This window comes from Pteronotus mesoamericanus, unplaced genomic scaffold (assembly GCF_021234165.1).
Source record: "Pteronotus mesoamericanus isolate MK-2021 breed Mesoamerican mustached bat unplaced genomic scaffold, CSHL_Meso_final scaffold_165, whole genome shotgun sequence".
Taxonomy (NCBI): Eukaryota; Metazoa; Chordata; class Mammalia; order Chiroptera; family Mormoopidae; genus Pteronotus; species Pteronotus mesoamericanus.
The window spans coordinates 2,436,287-2,453,535 of record NW_026555307.1 but is presented as its reverse complement, the minus strand read 5'-3'; the positions used below and the strand labels follow the sequence as shown (position 1 = coordinate 2,453,535).

General features: G+C 49.1%; 1 protein-coding gene across 1 annotated transcript in view; it reads left to right on the top strand.

Moving 5' to 3' along the window:
• KLHDC4 (kelch domain containing 4) overlaps nucleotides 1-16,896 on the top strand; it is a 50,096-nt gene extending 33,200 nt beyond the window's left edge. The window contains exons 6-12 of the mRNA XM_054588938.1: nucleotides 1,719-1,811; nucleotides 4,804-4,963; nucleotides 12,070-12,145; nucleotides 13,864-14,072; nucleotides 14,704-15,106; nucleotides 15,911-16,036; nucleotides 16,286-16,896. Coding sequence (XP_054444913.1) covers nucleotides 1,719-1,811; nucleotides 4,804-4,963; nucleotides 12,070-12,145; nucleotides 13,864-14,072; nucleotides 14,704-15,106; nucleotides 15,911-16,036; nucleotides 16,286-16,458 — 1,240 coding nt within the window. The 3' untranslated portion in view covers nucleotides 16,459-16,896. The remainder of the gene's footprint in view (nucleotides 1-1,718; nucleotides 1,812-4,803; nucleotides 4,964-12,069; nucleotides 12,146-13,863; nucleotides 14,073-14,703; nucleotides 15,107-15,910; nucleotides 16,037-16,285) is intronic.
• The last annotated feature ends 353 nt before the right edge of the window (nucleotides 16,897-17,249 follow it).

The window sequence follows — 17,249 nt, the reverse complement described above, 5'->3', positions numbered from 1 at the left end:
TTGGAATATTTCTTGCCATTCCCTTCTGGCTTGCAGTGTTTCTGTTGAGAAGTCAGATGCTAGCCATATTGGGTCTCCCTTATATGTTACTACCTCTTTCTCCCTTGCTTGCTTTACGAGCCTCTGTTTGTCTTTGATATTTGCCCTTTTTATGATGATGTGTTTTGGAGTGGGCCTTATTGGGTTCCTCTTGAATGGGACCCTCTGTGCTTCCTGGACTTGTGTGACTTTTTCTCTCCTCTAATGAGGGCAGTTTTCCATCATTACTTTTTCAAACAGGTTCTTCATCCCTTGCTCCTCTTCTTCTCTTTCTGGTATCTCTATTATATGGATATTACTATGTTTCAGGTTGTCCTGCATTTCCCTCAATGCCTCTTCATTCTTTTTGAGTCTTTGTTCATTTTCTTGCTCTTTCTGGGAGCTTTTTTCTATCTTGCCCTCCAGCTCACTGATTTGTTCCTCAGCTTCATCTAGCCTGCTTTTGGTTCCTTCTACTGTGTTCTTCAATTCAGAAGTGGTATTCTTCATTTCCTCTTATCTCTTATTGATAGTTTCTATGTGCTTTTTCATGCTGATATAGTTTGCGGTAAGTTCCTCTTAGTTTCCCTATAGTTTTTGGTAATTCTCTCTGAGCTCACTGAACTCATTGAGCTTCCTTAGAACCGTTGTTTGGAACTCAGTAACTGATAGTTTACTTGCCTCAATTTCATTTAGTTCTCTTTCTGGGGATTCCTCCTTTCCCTTCCGGTGGTGGGTATTTCTTTGTCTTCCCATTATTTGTGAGACTCTTTTCGCTTCTGCTTCTTAAATTGATGTGTCTTGATTTCCTGACTTTGTGGTGTGAACTTCTGTGGTTGGAGACCACTGTTTTTACTTTCTGCATCTGCCTCTGATGATGTCAGATGTTGACCCTGTCTGACCTTAGGCAGTTTGTTCGAGACTTCCAGTAATCTGTTGTTTGTGGCTGTCTCCTTTAGCTGTTAATCTCTGAAGAACTTTTTAAAAACATTTCTTCCAAGGCATATCTGCAGTTACACATTGCTTACGATAGGGATGTGTTCTGAGAAATGTGGTATTAGGCCATTTTGTCATTGTGCAGACATCATAGAGAGTACTTACATAAACCTAGAAGGTACAGCCTACTACTACTGTACAAATATGTTTTATTTCTTTATATCCTTATTTTATAAGCTTTTATCCATTTAAAAATTTTTAATTTTTATTTTACTTTTTAAACGTTTTTTTGTTAAAAACTAAGACACAAACACACACATTAGCTTAAACCTACACAGAATCAGAGTCAGGATCATCAGTGCGCAGCCTTCCACCTCTGCCTCTGTCCCACCGGAAGGTCCTCTGGGCAGTAACACACCTGCAGCTGTCATCTGTGACAACAGCGCCTCCTCCTGGAACTCCTCCTGAAGAGCCTGCCTGAGGCTCTTCTGAGGAGGTGCCACTCTTTTCAAAAACATGTCCGTGGAGGTTGGCTAGGCTTGCTCCTTATTTTCATTATAGATTTACTTGTAAGCAGATAATGCACCATGAACATTCCTCTCTATTCAAGGAAACCTTTCAGTGTTGGGGCTCATGTTTTCAGCATTTTTAAGGGGCCTGTTGAGGTCTGCAAAAGCTTCTGGACAAAGTAAATGATACTCAGTAAGTGCCTGCAAAACAGAAGTTGGTCTAAAAAGTGGACTTTCTCTTTTTTTTAACTTTAGATCACCAGGAGGTCCTTCGGGTCGGAGTGGACATCGGATGGTAGCCTGGAAGAGACAGTTAATCCTTTTCGGTGGCTTCCATGAGAGTACAAGGTTAGTGCCAATAGCAGGAAGAGTTTTCTTTCCTGGAATAGTAAGGAGTGGGCTTCCTATGGGAAGAATCATCCTGAACACACGTGGAATGTGCTGTCCATCTCCTAAAACCAGTGCCAGCCTCATGGGCACGCAGCTTAAGCAGCCGACCAGGGCCCCACACACACGAGGCCTGAGCTTGGTTTAATGCTCTGCGGTCGCTGTCTTAAAATTCTTCATGATTATTGAACAGGTCCCACATTTTTATTTTGCACTGAGCCCTGCAGATGATGTGCTCAGTCCCGTCTAACAGGATTCTCAGACTTGAGCCTGGCACAGAACCTCCTGGAGGGCTTGTTAAAACTCTGGTTGCTGAGCCCACCTCGGGTTTCTGACTCAGTAGGCCCCGGGCCCGAGGATCTGCATTTCCGCAGACTTGCAGGCAATGCCGATGCTGCCGGCCAGGGGACCCCTCCCTCGCCGGGAATGCAGCGGCGGGCTGGCTTCTGCAGCGGTGTCTGAGGAGGGGCCTCCACTTCCAGGGTCATGGCCGCCTTGGTGTACGCCACACTGGTTTCCCAGGCCAACCTAGCAGGGCTCCTGATTGTTTTAAGTCTGTCATCTGGACAGATACCTTCTCAAATATCCTTAGTTTCGTCTAAAAACACAAGATATATACTGTGAGTAGGTTAGTAGTAGTCCTGTCGCCATCATAGTACAATGGCATTTTGGGTAGTAAATGTCTAGACTGTAATGCCCGGTGAAGGCCACGTTTGGGTGCTTTTTCTCTGACCATGACCTTGTCAGAGAAGGTGGATGCTTTCTTTCTCTGAGTGCCTCTTTCACTCTCTTCTTTCCTCCTTTAAAAAACAGCATGCTTAGCAATTTTTTTCATTGTGGTGGCCCCATTCACACTTTGTCACATTACAGATCCAATTGCACAGGGATTTTTTTGGGATAATTACTGACTTATGAAACTAAACCCTCACACATACATGTCAAGAAAGAGAAATTTGGTGAGTGAAGAGTGTCGTAATTTTTTCCCCATTCCTACATTGTAGGTTGAGGGTTGTAGTGTAATTTGGTTCCATTAAAGCTTCCATTTTCTTCAGGAATAAAGAATATTTTTATGAATTGAGAAAAAGGGATATAAATTCTTAAATGCTTTTGGGTGGGATTTTAAAAGTATAATTCAAATTAAACAAGGAGTGATTTTGTATCCTTAAAGGTGTAACTTGGGTGAAATAAAGCTTTAGTTTTGTGTCTTGTGATACAGTTACCAAGTGGTTTTTACATATTCTCTCAAAGCTACGTGTAGGACAGGTTATCTCAAATTGAAGTTGAGGAAACCAAGATAACTAATAAGTAGTAGAGCTTGTCCTTAACCAAAGATTGCCGACTTTCAACTGGCCTTGGTCTGTCCTCCTGCGCCCCTTCCCCACCCCCAGCCTGCAGCCCCAGCTCTGCCCTCCTGCCGAGTAGGTGTTTGGTTAGTTGGTGCCGTTTTGACAAGAGAGCCTGGGCTATTTTTTAAAAAAATGAAATCCAGGGAATTATTGTTTTTATTTATTCTTGGGACGTTTTGAAAAAAAGAAATAATTGTCACATACAGACACAGAGATTCATGATTTTGTCAGCACATTAATTCAGCATCTACTATGCACAGGGCAGCCCCTCCTCCTGGTACTCTAGGTTATAAAATGGATGAAGTTTTTTTTACCATGGTTATAATTTGCAACCATTTCAAAATTAGAACTTTTTTCAAAGCTATCATCATCTGTTGTTTTAAATTATTGTTTATGAAGTATTTCAAACATTCAGAAAGAAACGAAGATACTAGAACAAATAGCTGTGTAGTCACCATCCATATTAAACAAATGAGTTTGACTTTTAAAAACCAAAGAACAGTTGCTAGTTATTGTACGTTCAGAATAGGATATTTTTGCTGAAAATCTGCAGTGCGAAATCTAAGGAAACAATGGAATGTGGTGAAGTCTTTTAAAAACTACAAGCCTCTCTGTTCCTCCCACAAAATGGTGCATTTGACCATGCTGCCAGTCAGGAAGTTTATGGTTTCTTGTCATCCACCAGATGGCTTGTTCTCTTTCAAATGTGATGCTTTGTGCAGCATTTGAGAGCTTAGGCGGGCAGGCCGGCCTTGCGCAGTGGTCCCGCTGCTGCAGAGCCCCCGGCTTGGAGTACTAAAATGCGGTGTAAAAGAACAGAAGCTCCTTCTGACTGGGCGGGAGCTGTTCGCTTCCTTCATGTCTTTTAAAAATCAGTTCTAGGCTCTCCCTTTTGAATAGGAGAGTGCCTGTTACTCTTTCGGTGTAATTTTGACCCGAGGCCTGTGGCCGTCTGTAAAATTCCCGCATCAGGACCCAGCATTCTCCCTTTGCATCGGGCAAAGCTACTGCTTTCCCTGTACCTGGGGCACCCATTGCAGGGCCTTTTCTGTGTTTTGAGCCCTTTGTCGTGTAAGTCCCGGGAGCGTTAAACAGGGCAGGGCCGTGGTGCCCCCTGGAATGCCTCAGCCCTGTCCTCGTTGTCGTTGGCCTGTGCTGACGGCGTCGAAAGGCCTGAACCTCTGGCGCCTTTCAGCTTCAGGCCTCCTTGGCTCTGTCTGCCCAGCCCAGGGTCTCTTCACGGCTCTTGCCAAGCTGCAAATACCCCCGTCCTGAGAATTCAGTGAGGCGTATAATTCATTGTTAAAATTACATGCATAGTGACCTAATGTAATTATTTGCAAGATTGTGATTTTATAAACTATGCAAGGAAATGTGATATAACTTTCAGATTAAAAAGGCTTTCAGATCCAGGCAAATTACTATGTCTCTGTGGTCAGGCATTATTTTTATTTTCAAATGCAAACTCACATATGCTTTCAGTCCTGTCATGAATTTAAACTTCAATTAAACTGACAGTACAAATGGTGGAAAACTTACCTTTAAATTAGATTTGCTTTTTAATATCACTGTGTTTTTGTTTGTGTGACTTCCTTTATTATAAGCAGAGATTACATCTATTACAATGACGTGCATGCCTTTAACCTGGACACATTCACGTGGAGCAAGCTGTCCCCATCAGGGACTGGTCCCACACCCAGGTCTGGCTGCCAGATGTCCGTCACCCCCCAGGGCAGCATTGTCATCTATGGGGGCTACTCGAAACAGGTAAGATGTGGCGTGTAGTAACACAGTGACTTCTGTATGCTGCCTTTTCAGTTAACACCAGTAATAACTCACTGCATATTAGTTTCATATAAATGGTTCTTTTTGTTGAATTAGAGATGGACAGAGATGGTGTTAATCCACTCTGGCCATATTGTGTTCTAATCTGTGTGCCTGAAAATGACTGCAGTATGAGTACTGTGTGTGGGGATCTAATGCAGTGTGTTGTTCCATTGTAGAATATACCACAACTTGTGTCTCCTTTCTCCTGCTAATGGGCCTTTTCCTCTCTCACCTGCAAGCACACTGGCATGATGGTTCTTAATGCACATCTCTCGGGTCACATGCTCTTGCAGGGGTGACCAACCTGCGGGCCGCGTGGGGCCCAGGATGGCTATAAATATGACCCAACACAAAATCATAAATTTACTTAAAACCTTCTTTTTTTTTCTTAATCAGTTTTCGTTAGTGTTTGTACATTTAATGTGTGGCCCAAGACAACTCTTCTTCTGGTGTGGCCCAGAGATGCCAAAAGGCTGGAGACCCCTTAGAGGGCTTCCTGCTGGCCGCGGCCTCCGTGCAGTGGGCCCACTCACAGCATTGAAACCCACCAGCGTTCCTCTCACTTCATGCTTATCTGCCCTTCACCAGTGTGTACATGGGTCTGAATCTGAGAGGGATGAATTGGTATCTCATTGTAGGACCTTTTTTTTTCCCTTTGAAAATTTTTCTAACATTCACGGACAAGAACGAACTAGTGAATACTTATATATCTTACCACCTAGATTCTGCCATTGATATTTTGCTGTACTTGTTTTATTACATATTCATATCAATACTGCTATGCACTCATTGTTTGTTTTTAAATATATTTCAAAGAAAAGTGCAGAGACATCTGTATACTTCTCCCTAAATACCAGAATGTGTGCATCATTGAGTTCAATGCTTAACTTTTAATATTAAAACACAGTGAATTACACACATTTAGAGTGTGTACTCTCATTGGTTGTGACAAATGTGTGCACCTGTGAGCTTTGGTTGCCGCTCCCTTCCCAGCCACCCCCTGACCTCACCACCCTCCAGAGGCAAGGACTGTTCCGGCCATTCCCACCGTATATTTGGTTTGCTTATCCTGGGCCTTCAGATAGATGCATCATACAACACGTGTTCTTTAGAGAAAGCCTCCTTTCACTCAGCACGTTTTGAGATTCCGCCACTTTGCATGTTCATGCTGATTAGTATTTGTTGTATAATACACTGTGTCCATCTTTTTCATTGTGGACACCTGGTCTCTTTCCGCTTTCTGACTGCTGTGGACAAAGGGCTGGGAGCACTCCAGTGCACGTCGTTCTCTGGCCGCGCACTTCGTATCTCTTGTGTAGGTTTCTAGGAGTAAACCTGCCGGGCCACAGGGGTGTGACTTAAAAGTAGTTGCACGAAAACCCTCTGAGAGCTGTGGCTGCCCCACCTCCTCTCTAGCACTTTTTCCTTTCAGCCTTTCTGGTGGGTATGTGTCCTCTTTTGTGGTTTGGATTCTCATTTCCTCCGGATAGCATGGGCCCTCCGACCTGGTGGCTGAGCAGGCTGCCTGTGGGGCGGTTGGGACAGCTGTGGCAGGGAGGTATCCTGGGTCCCCCTTCTCCGATGCCCCCACCCACCCCAGCGAGCTGTCGGCCTTTGCTCTGGAAAGAGAAAATTGGTGTCTGACAGGAGGGTCCTGGCAAACAGGCTGGTGTGGCCAAAAGCTGTGCAAAGCACCCGGGTCCAGTACGTTACACAGCAGATGCTTCGTGGAGTAAAACCAGGGTGATAAACAGTGAAGCCCTGTCAAGCCTTGCCACTTCAGTTAAAGTAGTGCCCGGTTCTCAGTGCCTGCTTTTCTCCAGCCCTCCGTGTGAACGAGCCGGGCGGCTCCTCTGAGTCTGTTTGCCACAGGCCCGTGGCATTTGAATTGCAGGGGAAAGCTTGTCTGTTTGGATTTGGGGGGTAGGGGGGTGGGCTGGGGACTATCAGAATTAGTGAAAAATTTGAGTTGTGAATTCTGTGAAATATTAACAAGCGATGAATCTAAGTAGGTGGTAGGCATGGAATAACTGACAGAAGTCTGCTCAAATCCCTCTTGGAACATCTTTCACAGGGAGCCTCCTGGGTGGGAGAGCTCCCCGACCTGGCATCACCGCCTGGCAAGGGGCGTTGCTGGGCGACCTTCACGGTGAGCTGACAGCATGCCTAGCGCATTGTCCAGTGGAAATGCCTTGGAACTGCCTGGGAGCAGCCTGTGCAGGTGGCGTCTTAAGTCATGGGGCGTTGGAAAGAACAGCCACCCAGTGGTTTCTGTGTTTCACAAATGGCCCAGCTGGGGACCTCAGCCATCACCGTGCCTGGGTTTGAAAGATTACTGCCATTGTAAATTCAGGGGAACCAGGAAGAAGTTCTGATAACTTTATAAACCTGACCTCCCATTGGCCAAGATACTGAGGATGGCTGGAAGTGGGTCGATTATGCTGGCAGGCTAGAGAGCAGAAGTCAGCCGGCCATCCCAGTGGGAGCCAGGAGGACTCCATGGCATTTTAAAGCACAGTAGTTCCCCTTGTGTGGGGGGGGGGGTATGTTTTAAGACTCCCGGGGGATGCCTGAGACCATGGAGAGGACCAAACCCTATAGTCTGGGTTTTTCCTGTGCACACATACCTGTGACAGAGTTTAACTTATAAATTGGACACAGTAAAAGAGTAACAACAACAATAATAATACTAAAATAGAGTTATAACAATATACTGTAATAAAAGTAATGTGAATGCTTGTTCTCCAGTAATTTTTATATTTTTCAGTCCAAACCTATTCCTGAATCTTTCCATTCCGTAACTTTGCAGTAAATGGCTTGGTGTCACTCAGTTCAGGGGATTCCTTGCTGAAGTTTTCCTATAGGCCCAGTGCTTTCCGGCACAACACGTTGTCATCAGTTACAATACATTTTTCTGTTCACGTCTTCCATCCATAAATTCAATGCCTTTTCCATCTTAGCTAACTTACGTGTGCTGTGGCCTTTTACAATTTGAGGTTCAACAACAAAAGTCATGGTTTTCTTTATCCTTCTTTTCAGTTTCACTGTTAGATTTTTTTTTCTTACTGTAGATCTTAGCAGCCTCAACATACAGTTTTTTTTCTTATTAAGTCAGAGACTCTAACCGCTTTACTTAATGGAGTCACAGCGTCTCTTTGGCATGTCCAGATTGCCAGCACCCCTGTGGCTGTGCTTTGGGGTGTTAGTAAGCAAAACAAGGGTTACTGGAACACACGCACTGTGATACCACGACAGTCAGCCTGATAGCGGATTTGATTAGCGACTGACTAATGGGCAGGAAGCATATGCGGTGTGGGGGCACCTGGCGAAGGACCAAGTCACGTCTCGGGTGGGACAGTGTGAGGTTTGATCAGGATATTTCATGATGATGTGCAATTGAAAAACGTGAATTGTTTATTTGGGGAATTTTCCATGTAATATTTTGCAACTGCCATTGATGACGGGTTAAATGAAATGGGGGAAAGTGAGACCGTGAGGCAGGGGGGACTGTGGCTCCTCCTCACCTGACTGCGAGGGTGCCTTGAGCCCACGCGCAGACTGGGGTGCCTTCTGGCAGCTGGCTGTGAGTGGAACCGCCAGGCTGGCGGGCTTCCTGCCCTTGCTGTTAGTGGTATTGCTGTTTCTTAGCTCTCAGGACGGGTGCTTTCGGCATTCACACAGTTCCTGGTTTGGATGTGCTGCGAGGCTGCTTTAATTGACCCTGGAAGAGCAGGTTACTTGAACCTAACTCCTGTCTTTCAGGGCTTTTCATTTTGTTTGAATCTTGACCAGGTTGCAGCTCCTTTCTTTGGACGTCCCCCCCCCCCCCGCCCCGCCCTTTGAGGGTAAACTTTGGAATGCCCTGGAGAGCGAGGTGGCTGAGTTCATTTCTCTGGGGTGCAGGGCCTTTGCTCACCTAAGAGCTGTTGCCTCCTTTTCCAAGAACTGGACTGCACTGAAAACGGGCCCCCGGGGGTGGCCTGGGGTATCTGTTCTCATAACAATCGAAATGAGTCCATCTCTGAGTCTGAGACTGAGGGAGCCAGAGCTGCTGATTCAAGGACACGAGTACAGAGCTCGCATGCGGGCTGCGAGGACATGGCCTGAGACTGGGGTGGGTGGCAGGTGGTATGTGCAGCCCAGTGTGGGGCTCTGGGGTCTCGGGCAGACTCTGAACAATTTCAAGACAGTTGATGTTGTAACACTTGATGCACATCTCTCTCTCTCAGATATCGTTGGATTCCATTAATTGCTGTATAAGACAGGAATTTATGTATGGAGGAATAAATTCTGCTCTGTGGCTTGAATGCCTGGGTTACTGCTTTGTGGCATTAGTGTCAGTCTCTGGAGCTGCTTAGAGGAGGAGGCCCATCCTTAGAGAAAAGCTGGACCCTCTGCAGAGCTCCAGCTCACTAGATGGAAATTTGACATCTCCAAAAATTCATGCAAATTCTGTTTCCTCTTCTAGTACAGTTTAATCCAGTGAAAAGACTGACTGGGTGAAGTTAAAGCCAGTGTGATGTGCGGTAAGAGAAAGACTCTGGCACAGGTGATCTCCAGTGAGAGACTAGCACAAGGCAGTTCCCTTTGAGAACAAGGAGGTTGGATTTGGGGGAAGTCACAACACTTCAAGAAGAGACACTGCTGTGAAGGAGGAGTTAGAAAGCTGCTGAGGTGTGCTGACCTGTGAACTAGCCAGCTCCGGTTGGAAAGGTGTGGCATCCTTGTCCCCCCGGCCAGAGCTCTTCCTGGCTGCCGCTCTGCGGAGGCTGTAGACTCGGGTGAGCTAGTAGCCCACCTTAGAAAGGGTTCTGGCTATCAGGGCCTTGAAGGGGATGTGTTTAAATGCTATGGCATAAAAGCCTGTTAGCTCTGAGAAGAAATCATTGCTGTCAGCAAAATGGCACAGTTAATGAGGGCAGGTGCATCGACAACTAGGAGGCCAGAAAGAGTTTGGCTGAAGCATAGCTGTTATCTGAGTTTTTAAGGGCAAGAGTGACAAGCAGAGATGTGGCTGAATTCCTTCACTGTCCCCCCAGTGGGAGAGGCCTCTGGGCGTGAATTTAGTTCCTAATATTGTTGGGCCTTTCGGTCTGGAAGGGTGAGTAGGCATGGAGTGGCAGTCATTTCCTCTGTGTTAACCTGCTAGAAAAAGAGAAGAATATCTAGTCTTCATAAGGTGGAACATGCAGAAATTGCATCACTTGAATTGTGAACATGTTTTCAGAAGAAAAACAAGAGGCTTGCACCAGTTTTCATTTCCCAAGGCACCAGATGTTGCACACATGTGACCCATGTTGAACCTCCTTGGCTTTAGGATATTCAGGTTACATGTCCAATATATGGACAGTTGGATGGTTTGTTTTGTTTCCAAAAGGAGAATAGCTTCCCCTGACCTTACAGTAAATACAATACATGCTCATTAGTTAAAAGAAAAATAATTACGCATATACATTTTCTGGCTCTGTCAGCTGAGCGGGCCAAGAAGCAATAGCACCCAGCAGCAGTGAGTGAACCACATGCTCAGATCTTGGTTTCTAACACCGCCTTCTGTAAAAAGAGCCTGGACTCCTTGGAGGAGTGGCCAGTTCTAGGACTGGGGCAAGAAATATACAAGATGAGTCTGGAGCATCTTGTAGTACCAGATCGTAAGAAAATATTTATAAGAAACCCACATTGACTGGTTATGTCAAAGGACACAGGAGCCATCTGAAAGAGTTCCCCGTGGCGAAAGCTGGAACCATCTGAGCAACAAAATGAAATGATACTGGATTACAGCCCAGTGTGTAATGTAAATAACCATGGGTCCATTTGATTGCAAACACATGAATAAATAGATAAATTGGAGGAAGACACAAAGCTCCTGGGCAGAGTTTCTCAGAAACTGGGTGGGCGGTGCACCCTCCAGAGGTGGAGCGCGACTTCCCTCTGTAAGTGGGGGCTTCAGAGCGGTGCCCTCCTGAAGAGGATAGTGTGGACAGTTGGCGGTGGGGTGGGGGTGGGGACGAGTCATGGTGACCGCGTGCGTCCTTGATGTGATATGATGAGAAGGGTGCTCGACCTCTGGGATCCACCACCTAAAAACAACAGCCCTGCTCAGTCGTGAGAAAAGCAGTATTCTGCAAAACACCTGGCCAGCACTCCCCAGAACTGCCAAGGTCATCAAAAACAAGGCAAGTCTGAAAAACCGTCACGGCCCAGAGGAATCCAAGGAGTCATGACGACTGAATGTAGCATGGTGTCCTAGAACAGGAAAGGACAATTAGGGGAAAACTAAGGCAATCTAAATAGTTATTCCAGTTAATAGTAATTTGTCTCTGTTGGTTCATAAATTGGGACAAATGTGCCACACTAATGTAAGATGTTAACTGTAGGGGAAACAGGGTGAAGGGTGTATGGGAGTCCTTGGTGCCATCTTCTGAATTTTTCTGTAAATGTAAAACTATTCTGAAATTAAAATTTTATTAAAATAGGGAATTTAGAGTACAAATACGAAGAAGTTAAGATTTACTGAAATCCTTCCGCCCAGGATAACGTCTGCCAGGTGTCTGGGTAACAGCTCCGGCGTGAGGCCCGGGGGACGCCGCCGTGGAGAACGAGATGTCTGGCCTGGCCTGCTGGTGCCACTGGGTTGAAGCTGAAGACTCTGTGTTCAGACACCTGGGCTAGTTTTAAAAGTTCAGACAGGTTTTTGCATGGGTAGTGGCTGGCTTCTGCAGCATTCATTTGATCCTTGCAGTGAAGGCTGAATCACATGATTTGAAAGCCGATGGGAACCGAAGATACGCAGGGTCTGAAAGTGGAGGGAGAGCTGTGCTGCGATGTCGTTAGCAGTCCCGCAGGGTCTCCTCCGTTGAAGCCCCTGTCCACTCAACACAGGGTCGCTGCGGAGGCCACAGGGAGTGGCGGTGAGAAGGAGCGCTGCGGGGCTTCTAGCGTGATTGTGGTGGTTAGAATGGCAGATTTTTGAAATTCAAAATCCATTCTTAGGTCTGGTAGATGGTGCCCTGCTAGTTCTCACACGACCCCCCTTTTTCCTTCTGCAGAGAGTCAAGAAAGATGTGGACAAAGGCACCCAGCATTCAGACATGTTCCTGCTGAAACCCGAGGAAGGAAGAGAAGGTTCGTGGGCCCTGGGAGAGGACGGGCCCGCGGGTGGTCTGCGTGTTGCTGCGCAGCCAGAGAGCCAGCCTGGCTGCCTTGTGGACGCGGGGCTGGTGGACGGCGTGCTGCCTGGAGCTGTGGACACGCCACCCTCGCCCCCGAGCAGCCAGGCTGGACACTTCATAAATCGCCCCCAAGTGTCCGCTTGTCTGCACAGCAGAAGCGGCTGAGGAGTTTTCACCCTCTGAGGGAGCTGAGGGTGGACTGGCTTGAAAACACTGCCAAACCAAGAACTTCGCTTTGTAGAGAGCGGGAACCACAGCTTTCTAGTCCCTTCTCTAGTTCTTGTTCAGGAACGAGTGGCTGATGTTAGGCTGTAGACTTCTGGAACGCTTACTGTGGGGTTGACGTCCCCAACATTCACTTTTTAAAGCTCCTTTACAAAAAGCAAGGCTGTGGTTCCTTTGTCGTGATGCAGGTCTTGTGATGAGAGGACTGGACTAGACCCTAGGGACCCAGTATGACCTCGGTCTGCTTTATGGCCTCTAATGAGTTATGTCTTCTCCCTGTGAGATCTGTCTTCTGTAAAATGAGGGGTTGTGGTGCAGAATACCTTAATCTCTTCCCGGCTTTAAAATCCTTCGTGCCAAGGCTTCAGAAACATTCCTACCCAGGCGCTTTTCAGGTGCCAACTTCGCTGCATTGCGTGACTGATGAGGACATCTGCATTTTCAAGTGCGAACTTAGGTTTACAGCCATGCAGTAACTTGCTCAGTTTGTACATGAGTGGACTTGAACTTAAAAGCTGACTGTGTTCCAGAGAGTGAGACCGCAAGCTCGTGTGTAAATGGCCAGCATCCTGGCCATTAGGCCCGTGACCCCCAATGAGAAGGACATGGTGCATCATGAGCTGACGTGTGCTCATATGTAGGTGGCACACAGGTATGTCATACCTGGCTATGTGCAGGGCACTTTAACGTGTATCCTTTTCTATTTCCTCAAAGCATTAAAACGCTCGTGGTAATAAATGCCATGGCCCACAGTTGGGTGCGGCCTGGAGTCACGCCTGCACTGTGCACGGATGGAGGACATGTAGACAGGACACAGTATAATGTTTGCCGTTTGCTAATTCTGTTGTTTGTTTGTTTGTTTTCAACGTTTCTTAAAGGGAACATCTCAGTTCCTTTTTCCAGACGTGGTAGCACGCTTTGCCCCACATTTTACACTAGGTTACATTTTGAGGGCGATCACAGAAATTAGACACAAGAGAGGAGGACATAAAGCCGTGCTGCCTGTAGGAGGGCCTGTAGGCATGCAGCCATGACCCTGCATCCACGCAAGAGGGAGGGAGGACGGAGTGAGGGTTCTCCCAGAGGCCAGGGCGTGGCTTGGGCTTCTCCCAGCACTGGGCGTGCTGGCCCCCTCTTCCTGTCTCATCCCCACCTCCATCCACGGCTGGGAAGTGCCCCCTCGGGGGCAGTGTTCGAAAGGTTTGTGGAAAAGGTGACCCAATGCAAATTGAGCCTGAGGGAGAAGTAAACCTGAGGTAGGGCATTGAATTGTGTTTTGTTTTTCTACAGAGGGAGTAAAACTTGCTGTGTTTTTAGCCACAGTCTTGCAGTTTTTCATTTATGCTGCCTAGTCACTGAGGGTTCTGGGGACACTCATGCGATTGGCTAGCCCTTGGTACCCTTCCATTCCTCCGTCTTAACTCAGCTCCTGTTCTCCTGTGACAGGCAGATGGGTGTGGACCCGGGTCAACCCTTCAGGAGCCAAGCCCAGTCCCAGGTCTGGCTTTTCTGTGGCTGTGGCACCAAACCAGCAGACGCTGCTCTTCGGGGGTGTCTGTGATGAGGAAGAGGAGGAGAGCCTGGAGGGCGACTTCTTCAACGACCTGTACTTCTATGATGCCACCAAGAACCGCTGGTTTGAGGGACAGCTGAAGGTAGAGTTGGGCTCCAAAGTGGTTGTCAGGGTGTGTTGTGCACCAGACATGCGGCCTAACACGGGGCACCTGGCCCTCAGCTCCGTAGGTGACACTGGGTAGAGGCTGTGTGGTTTTGTCAGTTGGTTGGTTCTCCCAGGCCAGGTGTGAAGACCCCCAGACCCCCAGGTTCTTCCGTGTGGCTCCGTGAGCGGCCACTGGAAGTGGGGAACTGATCACCTCTGCCCCTGCTGTGGCACCAGCACCGGAGAGGCACTCAGTAGGCTCTGTCCCAGTAGTGGGGTCCCCAGGGGCCTTGGGCCTTAAGCTGAAGAGGTGAGGTCAGCGGCCTTAGAAATAGGGCCCGGGGCTGGGGAGGGCGGCTGCTCTTTGTGGCAGAGACGCAGCCCCGGGAGAAGGGCCGCAGTGCCTCTGCTGCGAGTCAGCGGAGCGTGAGGGCCTGATCTGGGCTCACCACCTTCTCCCACCTGAGGGGTGGCACTGGGTAGAGGCGCCCCCGGTGGGTGGAGTGGGGGGGCAGCCCTCCAGCTGGCTGTCCGCCCCAGGGGTGCGCGGTGCTCCCCATACACTCTGGAGCTCCCGGACCACTTTGTCTACCACTAAAGGGGGCTGTCCTGCTTTTTGTCCACAGGGACCCAAGTTGGAGAAGAGGAAGCGCAGGCGGGCCACAAAAGCAGAGCCTGAGGGTGCTGACCAGCAGGAGTGTGCGGAGGCCAGCGCCCAGGCACCGCTGGAGGTGGTCAGGGAGGTGGTCACAGAGGACGGGACTGTGGTCACCATTAAGCAGGTGCTCGCTGCCCCAGGCCCATCCAAACAGCCACAGCTGGATGAGGACGACAGCCCTGAGGAAGCAGGTGGCTCCTCGGCGGAGCCCCGCCCCCGCTCCAATGCCATGCTGGCCGTGAAGCATGGCCGACTCTACCTCTACGGCGGCATGTTTGAGGCCGGCAACCGCCAGGTCACCCTCAGCGACTTGTACTGCCTTGACCTGCATAAGATGGACGAGTGGACGGTCTTGGTGGAGGCGGATCCAGGTGAGCTCTCAAGGGGTGAACACTTCCTCAGGTTAGGGTGAGACACTCAGAATGCACCTTCATCAGGTGGGCCCCCAAGTGCCACCCAGATCCACCCTGTGCCGATGGGGCGTGCTAGCTGGCTGTTCACGTGAGGGCAGGCCCTGCTCACCCATCCTTTTCCGGGGGCTGGGGGCGTGGGCTGGTTATATCTCAAGACACGGGCTCACCCTTGACCCCACTCATGTGAGCCTCAGACCTCTGCAGGCGCCGCTCATAGGCACAGAGCTGCGAAGCAGGTTACCTGTGAGTCCTTCGCATTGTCAGGAGCCTGCTTTGCGCACACCAGCAGACCAGGCGGCCCCTTCCAGTCTGTGACCTTCTCAACCTCTGGGCCACGCTTGCTCTCTGATCCAAGCTGCCGCGTTCCTTCGCTTTCATATTGTACCACAAGTTGGTGCCAGTGATACAATGCTCATTTCTTTAAGATCTGAGACTAAAAATTAAGTTGAAACCCACACATTGAGGGGAAGGTGTGAAAGGGCTGGTGTACCCTTTCCGAAAGGAATCAGAAAGGATTTGTTTCTGTCTTACAGCAAAGCGAGGTTGGAGAAAACTCCAAGACGGGCTTTCTTGTGTTGCCAGTCTCGCTCTCTCTGTCTCTGAGGGTCCAGGAGAAGCAGTGTGTCAGGACAGGCTGGGGGCAGGGACCGCTTTCGAGTCAAGTTTCTTTAGTGAGAAGGTGGGATCCTCAGGAGCTCCCAGGCTCGGGTCTCCTGGCTGTGGGTGCGCTGACCCTCTCTGGATGTTCATTTTGCTCTAAAGAAACTCAGGAGTGGCTGGAGGAGACCGACTCGGAGGAGGACAGCGATGCGGCTGAGGGCGCGGAGGGCGGCGAGGAGGACGGGGACAGCAGCGAGGAGGACGGGGACAGCAGCGAGGAGGACGTGGGTGAGTGCATTAAAGTTGGACTGGTTTGTGGAGGGGCTCTGGAGGAGGGCCTAAGTGTTTAAAAAAACATCTGCACCCGGCGTATGTTTGCGCAGCTTGTTATTTGAGTGGTGTCATTGCGGTGTCATTTCCGTGAATTGGCACTCGTGTGTTCACTCCGTTGGGCCACGAACAGGCGGCCTACACTGCCTGACCCAGGCCTCCTTCCTCAGCTCAACGTGCTTCTTGTTCTCTCCTTCCCCGTGAAAGAGCCCCAGCGCCCCGCGGTGATGCCTGGTGAGCTGTTCCCAGACTACCTGCCTAGGACTGAGCAGTACTGGGTGAGGCTTGCCCGAGACGGTGCCGGGCCAGAAGCAAAGGAGAAGAGAGTGCTAAAGGCAGCCCATGCCATGGCAAAAGCTTTCTTTGATGACTCCGCGTGAGCCGCCAGGCTGGGCCAGAAGTTAAATAAACTGAGTGTGGTTGTCTCCCTGGCGTCACTGGTGTGATAAACTGGACTTGGAGGAAGACCACTGCAAAGGTTGTCTTCTGTGTGGCCTCGCAGCCACCAAAGTCCTGGTGGGGCCTGCTGGGCAGGGCCGGGCTGAGGGTGGGCCGCCCACATGCCAGGCAGCACTTTGAATGTGAAGTGCCCACAGGAAGCCCGTTTCTGTTCTAAAACTGGAACATCTGTGCTTCGTCGGGGGTTTCCCTTCTGCAGAACTAGGAGATAAATGGTCTGATTGACCACATGTCATCAATGTGGAGATTGGCTTTTTAATGTCTAAAAATTATCTGGAGTAGCCCTCCAACTGCCTGCATGAGTTTTCTTTTTATCTGTAAAATAAAGTAGCTCTTGGCCACTTTAAAAGAGGCGGTTCCGCTTCTTTTCTGCCACTGGCTGTTCTTGGGGCCCTCTTGGTGATCACTGTACGGGAGCTTCAGGACCGCTCCCTCAGCCTTGCTGGGGAGGAGGTGGTGGAGCTGTCCTCTGTTCCTCTCCCCTCGGGCTCCAGGCTGTCATTTGCAAAGGGACAGAGAGAAAGAAGAGTCAGAGGGCCTGTCCCCACGTAGCGTGGCTGTACGGTGCCTGGGCTGGGAGCACGGTCCCTCCCAGCAGGATACCTCGCGTGTTCACACACTGGCTGGGGCCTGCTCCAAGGGGAGGGGCAGGAGACCACTTTTCATTTGTATAACCAGGGTCAAATGTTGGGCTTTGAATTTCCACCAGGTG